The following is a 17,404-nucleotide window of genomic DNA, read 5'->3' as shown; positions in this document are numbered from 1 at the left end:
TTTCTATTTCGGTTGAAATCTTTTTCAAGCTTGTTGTATTCTATGGTTTTATAAAATGCCAAAGAAAGAAAAAAAAAAAAACACGCCGGTCTGAGGCGTACGCCGATTTGTTGAAACAAGTCCTTCCTATGTTTACATCATTTCTCAAAGACATCGAAACAAAAAGGTGAATAAAGACCAGAGAACTCATGACATCTTGAAACACGTAAAAATATACAAATATAAAGTAGCTATTAACAAGACTCCGTAAATCTTTTTGAAATTTGATGATATCAAGTCAAGATATCATGGATATAATCGGATTATTTCAGTCATATGACAATGTTGAATGTATGATGTTTACACATTTCTAAAAATACAATTTTAACAAAAATTAGGTAACATAAACATTTCATAAATAAAAAATAGTGCCAACTGACCCAATGCGAACCGACCCAGGGCAAACAGACTATCAGGATGAATGAACCCAGTGGAAACGGACCTAGGGTGAACATCATAAATAGGGCTAACAGAACCGATACTGTTTGGGTGGGGATAGGGTCGAAGGGCCTGCTATATAGAAAGATTAACATTTCTATCAACTTATAATTTATCATTATGTTAAAAAAAAGTCAAAACAAACGAATAAAAATAAATCAGGACCGAATAGTTTGAAAAATAAAAAAAGCAGGACAGATACAGAGGTGTTATTTAGGTGGAGGGTGCAGGAGGCCTATGCCCTACCTTTTGAGATATGGTTGATTATATAGGAAATCACTGAAGCGTGATGAAAGGGGGCCTCCTCTTAGGCAGCCAGTGGGCCCCCACTTATGAAATTTTCTAGATCCGCCAATTACATCTAAAAAAAATACAGGACATAATTTTTCTCACCTCCTTAGAGAGTACAATTATTTTTCTACATGTAATCTACGATTATACTACTTTAATATATAGAGGTTCTCTGTATTCTGTCTACTGTTTTCTTTGAAATGTTTACTATTTAAACTAAAGGGGTCATACTAGTTGCATACATGTATATATTAAAATAAGTAATTCATGTGGAAACAAGAATGTGTTCATAGTACATGGATGCAACATCAGCACTATACTTACTAAGTTTCAAGTTGATTGGACCTCAACTTCATCAAAAACTACCTTGACTAAAAACTTTAACCTGAAGCTGGACAAATGGACGGACGAACGAACGAACGCACGGATGCACAGCTAGAAAACATAAAAAAAATATTGTTGGAAGTGAAAGTAGTGGAAGTAGGGTAGAGATGAGAGGAGGAAGGACCTTTTCCTGGACGTTGGGATCGGGTGTTTTTAAGCTCGGGATTTGGGGATTGGTGTTTACGGGATCCGGGAATATATTTTTCTATTTAGTGACTTCTGGATATGAATTTCTTTAAATTCTGCATCTGGGGATTTCATGGTTTTAAGCTCGGGATTTCGGGATCAGGACCCCTCCGAACACCACTATAATTAGCCTTAGTCATTTATACAAGATTCATATCCTACCATTGGCATGTTAATAATGCTCTCAAAAGAAAAAGCACTGATGGATTGTCCTAGAGGCATATTTTATAAGACTAACAATGGTCTATATATATATATATAAGCAGTTACATTTATTTCATGTTTGAAGCGGTGCAAATTTATAATTTAATTTGACTTTTACCAAAAGATGCATTGTAGCAAAGGAGAAGAATAATTGTGGTCTGAGGCCAGAAACACCAAAATATATGAATTTAACAGATAGGAAACAAATATCGCACTTTGGAAAAAGGGAGAGGCCTTTTATACCTTTAATGAAATTCTCCATTCGTAATATCTTTTACAAAAAATCACCCTACAACAGTTCACAAGCTGTATATGCCCAAGATTTTGTGGAAGTGTTCTAGTAAGGTCTTATGTGACTAAATACATGTAATATTGGTCCTATTTGACTCTGTACAACTTAATTGTCTCCGGACTAAGTTGTTCTGTATTTGTTCACCCGTGAAAAGGAACATTAACTTCATGTATAAGTTTTTGTATTTTCAGACAAATTTGAAATTTAGGATATATATCTTGTATTGAGCACATTTATTATTATATTGAAAGACCTGTCTTCTACTCTGATTTGGGGGGGTACCGGTATTATCCCATTTTCATGCCCCAATCCTAATTCTAATATCAGGTTCAGAAAACTACAAAAATCCTGATTCTCATACATTCTACACAAAAAAATTGTGGTTCAGGATTTGTTTCTAAATTCACTTTTTCTGTATTCCTTTTGTGTGCTTACAATTTTTTAATGCCATGCCTCATCTTGGCATCAATGTGTACACATGATCAGTGGCAAGTTTATTGTTAAATAACCTCTGCATCATTATTTAAAATGAAAATCTAGAAATAGATGTGCAATTAGGCTTAAAAAATAATCAAAAAAAGACCAGAAATGACAACTGTAAAACAATTCAAATATGAAAACTAAAGACTGCAACAACAAACAACAACGACTGAATTACAGACTCCTGACTTGGGACATAGACATACATAATGTGGAAGGGTTAACCCCATACCTAACCTGGGACTGTGGTGTATCAGTATAACTTAAGAACAAAATTTAAAAATCTGGTGAAAAGTGTTTAACTTATCAGATTGATATTAAGCAGAAAAACATCAAACTCAACACAGACTTGACATGGCAGGGTATTTATACATCCCCACAACAAAATGACTAAGTGCAAATCTGAGAGAAGTTGTTCTTTTAAAAAAAATCATGCATATACATGTAGCAGTAAGATTGAGAAAGGAAATAGGAATGTTTAAAAGCGACAACAACCTGACAATAGAGCAGACAGCAGTAACATGTTTAACCAGAGGCCCAGCAGCCCAGGCTGGTAAAAATGCATTCAGGCCTTTCAAAATCAGGTCTACAGGCGAACAGAATCTAGCAGAGAATTTCTATAACTTGAGCCCCTAGCCTGCAGATTTCAAAGTTTATTATGAAAATTGATATAAGACTAAATACCAATCAGTACACATCCAATATCAAATGCATTTTGTATCAAGTGGTCATTAATATGCAGAGAAAAAAGACTGAGCAATGCTAAGATACAGATATTGATAAATTGTGTAGCCAGGAATGTTCATATGTATATAAAAATGTCCCAAGTCAGGAGCCTCTGGCCTTTGTTAGTCTTGTATTATTTAAATTTTAGTTTCTTGTGTACAATTTGGAAATTAGTATGGCGTTCATTATCACTGAACTAGTATATATTTGTTTAGGGGCCAGCTGAAGGACGCCTCCGGTGCGGGAATTTCTCGCTACATTGAAGACCTGTTGGTGACCTTCTGCTGTTGTTTTTGTATTTGGTCGGGTTGTTGTCTCTTTGACACATTCCCCATTTCCATTCTCAATTTTAAAAATAACATTTTAATCTGATTTTAATTTACTGATAACTAATTCAATATTTACACACACAAAAAAAACAGTATTCAAACTTCAAAGATCTAATTACAGTGTTGAAATGATAACCTTTTTGGAATAAGATTAATTATTTAAAGAAGCAACAAGTTTGCCTGGATGGTATTTTAACTTCTTGGTTAAATAATAAGTAAAAATTAGGATGTGCTATCCCGTTTGAAATACGTTTTCTACATACATAGCCAAATTTCCAAATCAAATCTTTGTATCTATAGAAAAAATTATTAAAGGATTTAAGTAATTTGTGGTAGTGAAATCCCTTACTTAGTAATTTATCAGTAATACACAAATTAAATTCATTGAAATCTTAAATGTCACTTTAGACATAATCATGGTGGACAAGTTATCTTCTTAATATCCGGTTCACAAGTAGTAAACAGACCCCCTGAATATCTTATGATCTGGACTTTTCTACTTTCTAGTTCAGTGCATATGAATTTTATTTCTAAAAGCAGAATTTCATTGTACTAGAAAACACATATTCCCTTAGTTATCAAGGGTCTAAATTCCTAATAAATATCCATGCTACTTTGTTGATTGTTTACTATACGGTGACAGTCGGTAAACTACAGCTTCAAAACACGACAATAAATGAGCTGCTATATTTTCAAATCTTAACAGACAGAGAGAAAAAAATTGACGATTATACCATATGTTTTCATAAAAAATGATAAAATAGTGCACAGAAGACTAAGTTTATGATACATACATTGTTGGTTTAAGAATAAGATAAACATTATTTTTCACCAGTCACTCGTTTCATATGACTTTAATAAAGATTTTCTATAGGTAAGTGGTAAGAAATGTTTTTGAATAGAAGCATAGTTTGCCTCCCTCAATACTTTGACTATGGTATATCTTACATGTAACTGTAAACAATATTTTATAACGAAATAAGAACAAAAAAATATCTTTTAATAATTTATATATATTTTATCTTTATTTCCTTTCACATTTTGTAGTATGTTTGAGGCCTATAATGAAATGATCAATGAACCTTTAATAGAAAGATGTATAGTTATGAACGTGCAATGATGGAAGACACTTGTCAAATGGATAGTTTAGAGGACTGGGTACCAGTTAAACCAGGACTCTTCAATACTGATGCAGAATCTTCCAAACGTTTTATTTTCATGGTCAGTTGGAATGATGTATATAGAAAGGTTGCCATCACATGTCGCCAACACAACCGAGTGGCTAGCGACATAGAGGACAGTCAGAGTAGAAGTGGCATGTTTTCGTTTAGTGAACTCAAGGCAATTCATGAGATATTGTGTCTGATTCAACCATCACTCTCTCCATATCTACCTCCATTACCTGACGAACCTCGTTCTTTATGGGCGTATCTAGGATACACAGGCCCTGATTATGACTATGAAGAAATTTGTCTCCAATTGGAGAAATATTTTGTTAGAGCATTAGAAATATGTAAAGAACATCTACTAATGACTACATTATTTGAAGAACCTGACACCAGGGAATATTTTGACAATATGAGTGAACTAAGAAGACAAAATCTTGAAGATGATGTCTTAAAATGTGAAGAAAGGTTGAAAAATGTGATATTTTTAAGGACAAATGCCAGTAATATGCATGACATGAAAGATGTCTATGAAAGTGAAGATGATGCTGTGATGAAGCTGCATGAGTGTTTAGCTGTGTTGTATAATTATCAGCAACAGCCATTTCTGGACCTGAGAGCCATATCTCGTTATAAAGTAGCAGAAGCTAAAGAACAGTTAGAGAATTCTGATCTTGGTGAAAGGTTTAAAAGACAATATTCTTCTATATTTTCTGAATGGCAAACACAATTAGAACAGGCCATGGAAAACATTCAACAATTATACATAAAGTATTATAGTACAAGTTGCCAAATATATCAAGGTAATTAAAATTGTCGTAAATAGACAAGTACATTTTTTGTACATTTAGAATTTTAAATGGACAGCAAATATTTGGGAATTGTACAAAAGTCACTGGTGGTAAACAATTTAAAAAAAAATGTATTCAATGAAGTATATATGCTGCATAAGATGATATAATATGAAAACATAGGAACCAGAAACAGACAACACTGTGGGGAGATGTCTCATTGGCAATCATGACACATCTTCTTTTTATATTTTCATATGTCGCCTAAACTGGTAAACTATTGATATAGCTTCATCTCAATTTATTCACAAGCATTTATACAGCTGCATTTAAATAGAATCTTAAACTATCCTGTTTGTCTTTCAATTAAGATAATTATATAAAAAAGAAGAAGTGGTATGATTGCTAAATTGCCAATGAGACAACTTTCCCCAAGAGACCAAATGACACAGAAACTAACAGCTATAGCTCACGATACAACCTTCAACAATGAGCAAAGCCCATAATTTATTGGCTCTAAAATCATTTTTTGATTTTTTATTTCTCTATACGTTTTTGTTTATCAAAATAACTCAAAAATATCACCTTGATCTCTTCATGAATTTTGGATTGCATAATATCTATATGATTTGCATATACATTTGTATCTATAAATATTTGAATTGTCTTTTTGACATGCAGATATATGATAAGAATGATTTGATGTCATAGAAGTTGCTTCATCATGTTAAATTAGACTATCATACTTATTTACAAGAAACAGTATACAAATGACAAGCCATTCCCATTGGTGAAGAAAAAAACTATTCCACAATCTTGATGTTTTTGCTTTAAACCAGCTTAGGATCATGCCAGCTGAGGATCATCTCCGGGTGAAGGATTTTCTCACTACGTTGAAGACCCATTGTTGGCCTTCGGTTGTTGTTTCTTTGAAATATTCCCCATTTCCATTCTTAATTTTATTCAAGATTAGCACACAACCATGAGACCATTAAGACTTTTATACCTACAAATGCAATAGAAATTGTTATACTCTTTTTCAGCCATGCTCAGTAGAATGTTAGAGGATAAGAAGTCATATGGAAAAACTGCTTTTGAATTGATAGGATCTGAGCGACTACTCAGGTTAGTTTAAGTGATTTTAACCTGTGAAGAAGACTGAATGTGGTTGATATGAGACACTTTTATATGTTTAATAATTATATGGGAAGTCTTTACTAAAGAATAATATTGTTAAATGATTAAGAAATAAATACCAGGAGATTTAATGGAACAGATAGATGATATTTGAAAAGTAAAATAACAAAAATACAAAACTGCAAGACAAAATTCAAAATGGAAAGTCCTTTGTAAAATGTCAAAATCAAAAGCTATAAAACATATCTAATGAATGGAAAACAAAATGTCACCTGAAGTCGTACTTTGATTGAAGCATTCATAAAACCTGTATTTAGGTTGTTTGGATTTTTCTGTGCAAAGTACAACTTTAGTAGAAATTACTTTAAAAGATAGGTGAATTATTTATTATAGATTTTTTCTAAAGAATTTGTCATTTTTTTTGCCCCCTCCACACAATGCTTTATATTACCACAAAACACAGATCAAGTTTGGAATTTTGTGGCGTCACTTTTACCGTTCTAGAGTTATGTCCATATGCCATTTACAAAAGGAAAAAAATTGCTGGATTGTTCATTTCTGTTCTCTAACTTAAGTTTGCCTCAACCAAATGTTATGAGACTTATACACAATGCTTATTACAAGAAAACTCAGATCAAGTACAAAAGCGTCACTTTAACATATCTTGAGTAAAATTGAGTTATGTCCCTTTATAACATTTAATGCAAATAATGCAATTGGGGGCATCATCTGTGTCCCATTGGCACATCCCCCATTTATTTTATTTATATATTTGACATGGTAAGTGTATTTGTTCCTATTGTAAAAAAACATTATGGACTTAGTAATTTTTCCCTCTTTTCCTTTCTTTACCACTTTTATATTCTAGAATACAAGAAGAATTGAGTACAGAGAAACTGCACTTACTGAATAGTGAAAAGAAGTTATTAATTCTAGAAAAAGATAAGGTTTTTGAAGAGGTAACTTTGTCCTTATATCACAGAAAGTACATTACATCCTATAGATGCTAGGACACTTCTTATAATTTTTGTAAACATAGACCCATTTTAAATAGGAATGGTGATGCTGCTTGCTTAGGGCTGTCCATTGATTTACTATGAAAGTTTGTGAAAATATAAAAAAGAAGAGTTGGTATGATTGCCAATGAGACAACTCTCCACAGTATAATATTTATAAAACCTATTGGAGATGTAATTATACTGTATAAACAAGCTTTAATTTTTACGTCGTTCTGTCTCATGTGGAGGGTTGTCTTATTAGCAATCATACCACATCTTCTTATTTTTGTATCTGTCTTCAAAGTTTTTGTAGTTGTATGATAGACAGTGTGTGTTTATGTTTTTACATGCAAGGTAAATTGTTTCAATTTATATTACATGTATAGACATTTGAAGTTTCTGATCATGCATGTTTGAGATGCAACTGTGTATCATTCATGTAAGTGTTCAGGTTTTGAATGGGTAATGGGAAGGCATATTGGTTGCATTGAAAATCTGAAAAACTTCAAAAATAACCAAATGATCTTAAAAGTTTAAGTCAGATTTGTTAATGCCAATTTTGAAAAGATCTATCTATCTGTGATTGAAATCCTTGGCCAAGAACTTTCAATGGTTGCCACAAATACCTGCAGTCAAAAGACATTTAAATGTTAAAAAAAAAATAAGATTGGACCCTTTTGCAGTACCTCAAATTAGTTGCTTTTGTTGTTAAAAAAAGGAAACCATCTTGGAATGTGATGTAGTAGCCTTACCATGAATACAAAAAAAAATCATACTTATTACGGTTAGTTACATTGACCTTATAAGCATTTTAAATAAATACCTAATGGTGTTATATATTTTACAGATAGCGAGTTTAGATGAAACTCCTAATGTACAAAAACAGTTGGAAAGGTTAGAAACCAAGGCATATGAATGGCATATCAAGATCTGCCAACAACAAATGAAAATTCTAGATGAAGAAGAGAAGATCTGTCAAGCAAAAATGGAGGCATTAAAGAAAACTCTGAAAGGTAAATGAATGAAGGGTTTTTAGAAAAAGGAGGCTTAAGGCAAAGTATATGTAATGCATGCCTCTAGCGGAGTTTGGAATAAACAAAGTGCATTGTTAGTTACACAAGTTATCTCTCCTACTTAAGGACAGGAAAAATAGGCACATAAAAGACAAATGTGTGTTGTGTTTCATGAATCAAAACATGTATTCCTGTGCTATCTCAAAACTTCTTAGAAATTACCAGATATGACTTCAACGAGGATCTGAGTATTGACTATGTTACCACTGTTTTTGTTTTATTCTAAACTTAGACATGCCACACAGGAGTAGGTACACAATATGACTCTTGTTTATTTCAACAGAAAGTAAAAACACCTAATCAACAAAATAATAAGCAAACAAACAAATAAGCAAATAACAATTCTGCTTCTAGTCATATCAAACTTGTTAAAAACTAACCAGAATTGACCCTACAATATTTTTTTTTTAAAAACAAGTTTTGAATGAACTTCACAGTGTAAAATAAAATTGAAGGCAAAAAATAATTACATTGCATGTGAATTTGTGTGTTAAACTAAAAAGACGTTGGCATGTCCTGTTTCTTATGCAATTGAAAATTTTAGGATAATTGATGTGAAAAGTATATAAATACTAATAGATGATGGTTGGTAATTGCATACAGCACAAGTGCAACATTTATAAGTTGAAGAACAAAGCCAATGGCAATAAAAAGATAAAAGCAAAAAAATATATAGTATTAACGAAAATACTGATATTCCAAGGAAATATTAAAAAAAAGGAAATATAAAAAAGAAGATGTGGTATGATTGCCAATGAGACAACTATCCACAAAAGACCAAAATGACACAAACATAAACAACTATAGGTCACCGTACGGCCTTCAACAATGAGCAAAGCCCATACCGCATAGTCAGCTATAAAAGGCCCCGATTAGACAATGTAAAACAATTCAAACGAGAAAACTAACGGCCTTATTTATGTAAAAAAATGAAGGGAAAACAAATATGTAACACATAAACAAAAGACAACCACTGAATTACAGGCTCCTGAGTCCATAAAACCTGACAAAATCAAATGTATACTGTTTGACTGTAGAATAAAGAAATCAACACAATGAATGGAAAACAATTGTCATATATATATATTAATAACTTGATACAGCCATATTCAGAAGATTAAGTATTCTGGCAGGTTTATAACTGATTAACAGTAGTTGTATAAAATATTTTAGCCAAGGAAGATGAGATTGTATTTTATGATGCTGTTGAGGACAGTTCACAGATAAGCCCTGATGAAGACCAAGAACAAATATCATCTTTTAACAGTAATAGTGATTTAAATACAATTAGGAGAAAAATGACAGCTATCAATAAAAAGAGAGCTACTCTGAGGAATAAGAAGGTAAGTATTTTTTTCAGCAATATAAAAAAATAATTGAGAATGGAAATAGGGAATGTATCAAAGAGACAACAACCTGACCAAAAAGGAGATAACATCTGAAGGCCACCAATGGGTCTGCAGCGAGAAAATCCTGCATCCAAAGGCTTGCTTCAGCTGGCCCTTAAACAAAACGTGTACATGTTCTAGTTCATTGATAATGGACATCAAAAGTCACGTCATACTAAACTCTGAAATATATAAATGAACTATTAAAATTAATAATCATACAAGACTAACAAAGTATGTTTTTATGTATTTAGATGTTCTGCTGGTAACTAAAAATAGTTTGATGTCCTCACTGTAATAAGAAAATTCAATTAAAAACATGCAGAAAAATATTCAATTGAAAAATAGAAAGCAAATTTTGTTGGAATGTTGTTCTGAATGTGTTCCTTCATAAATACACCCAGGCTTGTCTCTAACTACCAAGATAGTATACCTTGACTAAGCATTAAATAATGAAAAAACAGATAAATTTGATAAATGAAATTAAATATTTTTGCTTTACATGTATATATGGAAATAAAGAATATTTCTAGTTGCTTTTATTTAAATGATTTTATTTAATAGATTTTGTTTTGTTTTTGAAGACTGCATTAGAAAGGCAAAGAAAAACTAAGAAAGAAAAGAAAATTGAAGAAGAAGAAAAATTACGACAACACCATGCAATACAAACTGTATGTTACTAATTAGTTTTTTCAACGTCAGTAAAAAAATGTTGCTAAGAATGAGACATTATTGTTTTTCACTGGGGAACATGGAGATGACCCTAAATTATCCATGCTGCCTTTATAAGTCTTATTGAGTACATATGCACTGTATAAAAATATAAGCTAATTTTATTTTCCTTGTGTGGTTTAATTTTAATATAATTACTAGTACAACAATGAAAAAGGTTTTACAACTGCCTTTGAAAACCTTTAAAAATGATATTGGAGATTTTTTTGATATTGCAAGACTATATCAGACTCACTAATGTGTCTACTAACCAATTACTAACCTTCAAAGCATATACAACATGTATTGTTTAAGGGACATTCGCTACAAATTATCATAAAGCAGTTTGGTTCAATATTTTAAAACAATATCAATGGTGTATTATTGACTTGCAAGACAATGATTCAAATATTTGATTCCTTATTCATGTAACCTTTTTAATTTGACCTTTAGAAGAAATGATTGTGTATGTGTTTATCATGTGGCTAATTCATTAAAAAGACAAGAATATCAACATGGAAAAGTTTATGTTGGGTTGGATGACCATTGGCAGTCTTTAGAGGTCATCTTGATATATAATTGAATGGCGTCTGGTCTAATATATGTACGAAATTCTGTTACTTTATAAAAAATTATCTGTCAATGAGACTGCGTAACTCAACAACACAACTTTATAAAAAAAAAGGGTCATTGTATAACCATCAAAGATGGAAAACAAACAACAAAATTAATCAGTGCCCCTTGACTTTGAATCAGGAAAAAAAAGTGAATTATGTTTGAAAGTAAAACCCAATGTCAGTGAGACAGGAGTCACCAACCATGATAATAGTTTAGTGGACATTAAAATTAATTAGTACTATAAAAGTTGAAAAAAAGATAAATATTCTTAGAAGTGGCAAAACATGTATTTTATTATGATAGAGTTTTAACATAATTCATTTTTGTTCATTACACAATTATAATTATCTTTTGTACTTGGTGTCATTTATGGTAAAGTACTTATTTTCAACAAATTATGATACATTTATTTCAGGTCTATATTTTAATTTTATGTTTTTTGTAAGTTTTGCTATACCGTACATCATATTAGTTTTGCTTTAATTCCATTTCTAGAAAATTGATCAGAAAAAGGAAGACACATCAAGGAAGGCTGATTTTATTGTAGAAGAGAGAATAAAAGCAATAGACAGAATAAAAATGCACAAAGTTGTAAGATTTTAATTCTCATAATTTACTTCTGTGAAATGCAATGACGTGAATGTACTGGTAGTATGAATACAGTTTGAAATAGGATCACAACTTTCAAGTCACCTGAAAATGACTTGAGATTGTATGAACCAAATTTTGGATCCTTGTTAAGATCCCATCCCTTAACAAAATCTTTTCTAAATAACCTTGATAACCCTTTCAAGTTCAGCATAGAATTTGTTCCCAGAGGACATAAACGGCTCTTTCTAATTTTAAAATTTTTTTGAAATTTTTTTTATAGCCCCCAATTAAACTTTTATATTGTCATGGCCACCCTTTTATATTACATTATAGGTTTTATCTCTGGGATAATTATCTGCCTCTTTAGAATGCACTTTATTTGAAAAATGTCTATACATGCTACAAATAAAGGGGATACATTATGTTATAGTCTACCGGTACTTTCAAATTTCGTCTCCATTACAAGAAGTTGAAACAGTGAAACTTGGAAGGGCCTTTTCTGGCGGCAGCGTGAATGTCAATAATTTTTCAAGTTTGAGATAAGATTAGTTTAAGGAAAGCTACTAAGGAACTACAGAAGATTCTTTTTTTATGCAGTCTTTTTTAGCATAGGCACATTTAATTTTTTTAATCTCATAATTTCAGCAATGTTTTATTTTGATTGAATCAGTTTTGTGGTCAAAATATCTAATTTAATCTTATTGAGAGAAATATATGAAAAATAACCATAAATTGTATAAATACTATTTTTTTCAGAAATTCCCAACACCTGAAACCATTAAACCTCCAAGATATCAACCACCAAGTCAAAAGAAATCTCCCTCCTCAGAAAATGCTGAAAAAACAGAGACACCAGTTAAAAAACAGAAACCACTTACAAACACTCAAAGGACAATTAAAATACCTGTCAAATCCAAGACAACAAATAGTGATAAGCCAGCTCCAAAACCCAGATATTCATTAGAGAAGAAGAGGAATGGATCATCATCCAGTGAAAAAAGTGCTTCTCCGCCAACATCAGCTTATTCAGTACAATCACAACCTACTGCTTCCATACCACCCCCTCCTCCTCCGCCTTCTGGTGCACCTCCTCCTCCCCCTCCACCACCACCACCACCTCCTCCTCCTCCTCCTCCTCCTCCTCCTCCTCCATTGGTGCCATCACCTTTGTCATCTGCAGGATCAGTTACAAAAAAGAGTTCTAAGGAAGGGAGACAACCAGAAACATCATCTAATGGAATGCCTGACTTGAAAACACTGCTATCTAAAAAGTCACTTTTAAAGCCTGTTGAAATTCAGGAAAAGCCGCAAGGTATGTTTATGTAATCTGCAAGAAATTTTTATATTCATATATTATTTTTTTTCATTTACAATGCATGACATTGATTTGCAGTAGGAATGAAGCAATATCTTAGTAACTTTTGAATAGATATAATAAGATGTGGTATGAGTGCCAATGAGACAACTCTCCATCAAAGATTTGCAGTAGGAATGAAGCAATATCTTGGTAACTTTTGAATAGATATAATAAGATGTGGTATGAGTGCCAATGAGACAACTCTCCATCAAAGATTTGCAGTAGGAATGAAGCAATATCTTGGTAACTTTTGAATAGATATAATAAGATGTGGAATGAGTGCTAATGAGACAACTCTCCATCAAAGATTTGCAGTAGGAATGAAGCAATATCTTGGTAACTTTTGAATAGATATAATAAGATGTGGTATGAGTGCCAATGAGACAACTCTCCATCAAAGTCACAATTTGTAAAAATTAACCCATCAAAGGTAGGTTATAAAAAAGTTAAAGTTAGCTTCATCTGAACTACATGCAAATTTTTAACAAATATGCATAAATATTTAAAGTCAGTTACCATGCGATTTTAAGGATTTTCTGTTTTTTGATTAAATAATCATGAGTATTAGGTTGTTGAAAATTACATCAACTACACAACTTTTCATCTAAAGTACAATAAATCATGTCTGCTTTTTAGCTCATATGGTCTGAAGAGCAAGTAAGAACGGTCGCCATCACTTTAAAAAAACAAAGTAAAGATAAACTTTTAAGTACCAAATCAATCAACAAAGTAGCAACAATAGCTGAAATTATCAGTTGACTCCCTACCTAGAGGAGTTATTGTTATTCAGAATAATGATTTTTACCGATATGGGGTTTTTATGCAGAATTTGAAGAAGACCTTTGAACCTGTAACAAGCAAAAATAAACAATAAAAAAAAAGATCTTCAAATAAGTCAACTTGGTCAAAATTTTACCTTGACTATTATTACATACATTGAATATTATTATTACTTTACCTTGAATATTCATTGTTTTACATTGCATATATAGTATTACTTGACATTTTTCAGCTGTTGATCCAATGGATAACATATTAAAAATGGTGAGAAATGGTATAAAACTGAGACCAGTAAAACATAAAGAAGACACAGATTCTGAGTCAGCTGACAATTCAAAGTTTACTACTCCCAGTGATTCACATTTGAAACTTCTCCACGATAGACTCAATCATATCAACAAGTTTACAAGAGAAAGTTCACCGGAGTCAGACAGCAGTGACGATGGAGAATTTGATTAAATGTGTGTGTGTACATATTTTGTTTTTGTTTGCTTTTCCGATAAATTATTTGCGTTTAAATTTGCTTATTTTTGCAATGAAAATCATGCCTTGGTGTAAGGAAGGCACTCTGCTTTATCAAATTCTTGTTATTTTGTGTTACTGGACTATTTCATATAATACTGAATTTTAAAACTCCTGAAAAAAATAATTTATATTCAGAAACTACAATGCCATTGGTTAAGTAAGATATGTCCATGGAGATTTATTTTTGAATTTCGGTTCAGATCTCTATATATTATAAACATAAATATATGTATACTATAGGTTACTGTAAAATGTCAATTCAGAAATGAATGTGTGCCTTTATTATTGCAAATCACTGATTAAAGGTCAAAATGGAAGATAAAATCAGAATCTAACTGCAACTAAAATGAGAAGCAAAATTAGTATTTAGATTAGAATGCAAGTGTATCATTGCAAACCTTTGATACTGTTGCATTTTTCACATATATTTAAAATATTACAATAATTTCTGAATTTACAGTATTGCATATTTTTATGTTCAAATCTTCTAGTCTGAGTTTTAATCCTATTAATCATAATAATAAGTTACGATTTTGTACAATTCATATACAGAGGAAAAATGGGGAAACAAGAACTGTGATTGTTGAATTCCTGTAAAAATTACATATTTTTATAGTTTTATGTAAAAGTTTTAAAACTAATTACTTGTGGTTGTACAATACTATTTACTAATCTCTTTATGTTTAAAATGAACACTCTAAGCTAAACTTGTAACTAGCTAAAATGCAATTTTATTTTTGAAATAAATCACAATGCCACTTTTGTAGTATATGAAAAGGATATGTTCTCTTCAGGTTTATGAGATTAAGTGGAGTCAACTGATAAATGAGACTGAAAGTTCTTACACCAATAAAATAATAATACTGTAAATTCAGAAAATATTGCAATGTTTTTATTATTGCTAAAAAATGCGACAGGTTATCATTGCATAATTAAAACTCGCATTTTTAAATTTTCTATATGCATCAAACATGATTCTTCCAAATATCGCAAAAAATAAAATCACATTTTAGTCCAAAATGACAAAATCGCAATAATGAATGCAAGCAATAATTTCTGAATTTACAGGAGTCCAGTATAATGCCTGGTCATTGCAAACTTGTACATATTTTAAAGACGATAGATATCATACAAAAGTTTATTAATTTATTATATCCAACTTGATATAAAACTTTTGCTATATCTTTGAAACTTATTTATTTGACGCTAATATCGATCATATAGGTTGTTTTTTGCCTTATTTTCCACAGAAATGTATAATTTTAACTTATAATAATTAGTTATGTTTGTATTTTAGACAGTATTAAGTTATTTAAAACATAACAACACCTCCTTGTCTAACATACTGGTAAGGGACGGCATCAAAAGATCGATGTAGGATAAACAAGAATGTGTCTAAAGTACATGGATGCCCCACTCGCATTATCATTTTCCATGTTCAATGGACCGTGAAATTGGATAAACTATCTAATTTGGCCTTAAAAGTAAAAAGATCAACCAAAAGGGAACATGTGTACTAAGTTTCAAGTTGTATGGACTTTAACTACATTGAAAACTACCTTGACCAAAAACTTTAACCTGAAACTCACACTTTTAATTTCTATGTTCAGTGGACCATAAAAATGGGGTCAAAAGATTAATTTTGTTGTAAAATAAAAAGATCATATCATAAGGAACATGTGTACTAAGTTTCAAGTTGATTGGACTTTAGCTTCTTCAAAAACTACCTTGACCAAAAACTTTAACCTGAAATGGGATGGACGGACGAACAGACGCACAGACAGAATGACACACAGACCAGAAAACATAATGCCCCTCTGCTATCGTATGTGGGGAATAAAAACTTAAATCAAATAATTTGGGGGTGGGGGGTTAACATTGCTGCAAGTTTTGTTAATTTTAAATCGATTTTACATATATCCATATAGGTTAATCAATTTTTCCCATATTAAGTTAAGAGGGGGTGTGGGGGCTAACATACTGGTAAGGGACGACATCAAAAGATCGATGTAGGATAAAAAAAACTTAAATCAAATAATTTGGGGGTGGGGGGTTAACATTGCTGCAAGCTTTGTTAATTTTAAATCGATTTTACATATATCCATATAGGTTAATCAATTTTTCCCAAATTAAGTTAAGAGGGGGTGTGGGGTGTCAGTGAAAAACCATGTGAATTAAGTTTTTTATCCTACATTGAACTTTTAATGTCGTCCCTAACTATCATAAACATTGGAAGCATTTTAAAATAATTACTACAGGTACCCCTGACTTGTTTATCATTGACAGAAACAGTGTGTTGTGTTTTTAACATTATATCTATCTTTGTTTACATTATATTATCTGTTCCCCAGTTGTGTGAACACTTATTTCACTTGTTTTGTGATTTTACTGGTTAGATATGAAATTAATAATTGTTTGTAATCAAGAAAATATATATTTATTGAAATTTCTGTGATATTGAGAATAAAGACAGTTATGATTGATGAAATGATTTTTATCTATGAGTTTGAATGTCTCTCTGGTAATTTCTACACTCTTTTACAAAAAGGCCAGACATATTTTTGTGTTAATGGTTTATGATATGCATAGTACCTGTGAAACAGACCAAACCACAAAAAACAGTGACTAATGAACCATGAAATTTAGGTCAAGAACTCAAGGTCAATTATTCTATATACCAAATATAGTTAACCAATTGCTTATAGTATTTTGATAAAAAAAAAATTGAGGTCATGGTCACAAGAAACCTTACACAATGAAATGTACAACTTATGATAATTCGAAACACCAAATATAAATGTCCTATTGTTCTTGTTCTCTGAAAAATAGACCAACTAACAAAATCATCTTCCAATTAATCATGAAAAGACATCAAGGTCATATGAACCTGCTAGTAGGAC

The 17,404-nt window shown here is 31.4% G+C and overlaps 1 protein-coding gene across 3 annotated transcripts; it reads left to right on the top strand.

The window, feature by feature from the left end:
* The first annotated feature begins 109 nt into the window (after positions 1-109).
* On the top strand, positions 110-16,995 carry LOC134715039 (junction-mediating and -regulatory protein-like). Of its 3 annotated transcripts, none has more exons than XM_063576897.1 (10): positions 110-166; positions 4,417-5,338; positions 6,370-6,451; positions 7,332-7,422; positions 8,309-8,474; positions 9,708-9,877; positions 10,507-10,593; positions 11,747-11,842; positions 12,599-13,154; positions 14,212-16,995. In XM_063576897.1, the coding sequence occupies exons 2-10, from the start codon at positions 4,465-4,467 to the stop codon at positions 14,436-14,438; spliced, it is 2,349 nt and encodes a 782-aa protein (XP_063432967.1). In that variant the 5' UTR covers positions 110-166; positions 4,417-4,464; the 3' UTR covers positions 14,439-16,995. The 3 variants fall into 3 exon arrangements, with proteins under 3 accessions (XP_063432967.1, XP_063432969.1, XP_063432968.1); XM_063576899.1 differs by having other exon boundaries at positions 120-205; XM_063576898.1 differs by having other exon boundaries at positions 120-226.
* The last annotated feature ends 409 nt before the right edge of the window (positions 16,996-17,404 follow it).

The sequence above is a fragment of the Mytilus trossulus genome, chromosome 4 (assembly GCF_036588685.1).
Source record: "Mytilus trossulus isolate FHL-02 chromosome 4, PNRI_Mtr1.1.1.hap1, whole genome shotgun sequence".
In the NCBI taxonomy this organism is placed as follows: Eukaryota; Metazoa; Mollusca; class Bivalvia; order Mytilida; family Mytilidae; genus Mytilus; species Mytilus trossulus.
The sequence above is the reverse complement of the archived record's forward strand: the minus strand, read 5'-3'. Positions and strand labels throughout refer to the sequence as shown.

What these genes read in the sequence shown, in the direction of transcription:
- LOC134715039 (XM_063576897.1), top strand. Translation starts at nt 4,465, where the DNA reads ATGTATAGTTATGAACGTGCAATGATGGAAGACACTTGTCAAATGGAT. An exon ending in AAGATAAGGTTTTTGAAGAG is followed by an intron (nt 7,423 to 8,308) that starts GTAACTTTGTCC and finishes TATATTTTACAG; the next exon opens with ATAGCGAGTTTAGATGAAAC. An exon ending in AATTCAGGAAAAGCCGCAAG is followed by an intron (nt 13,155 to 14,211) that starts GTATGTTTATGT and finishes GACATTTTTCAG; the next exon opens with CTGTTGATCCAATGGATAAC.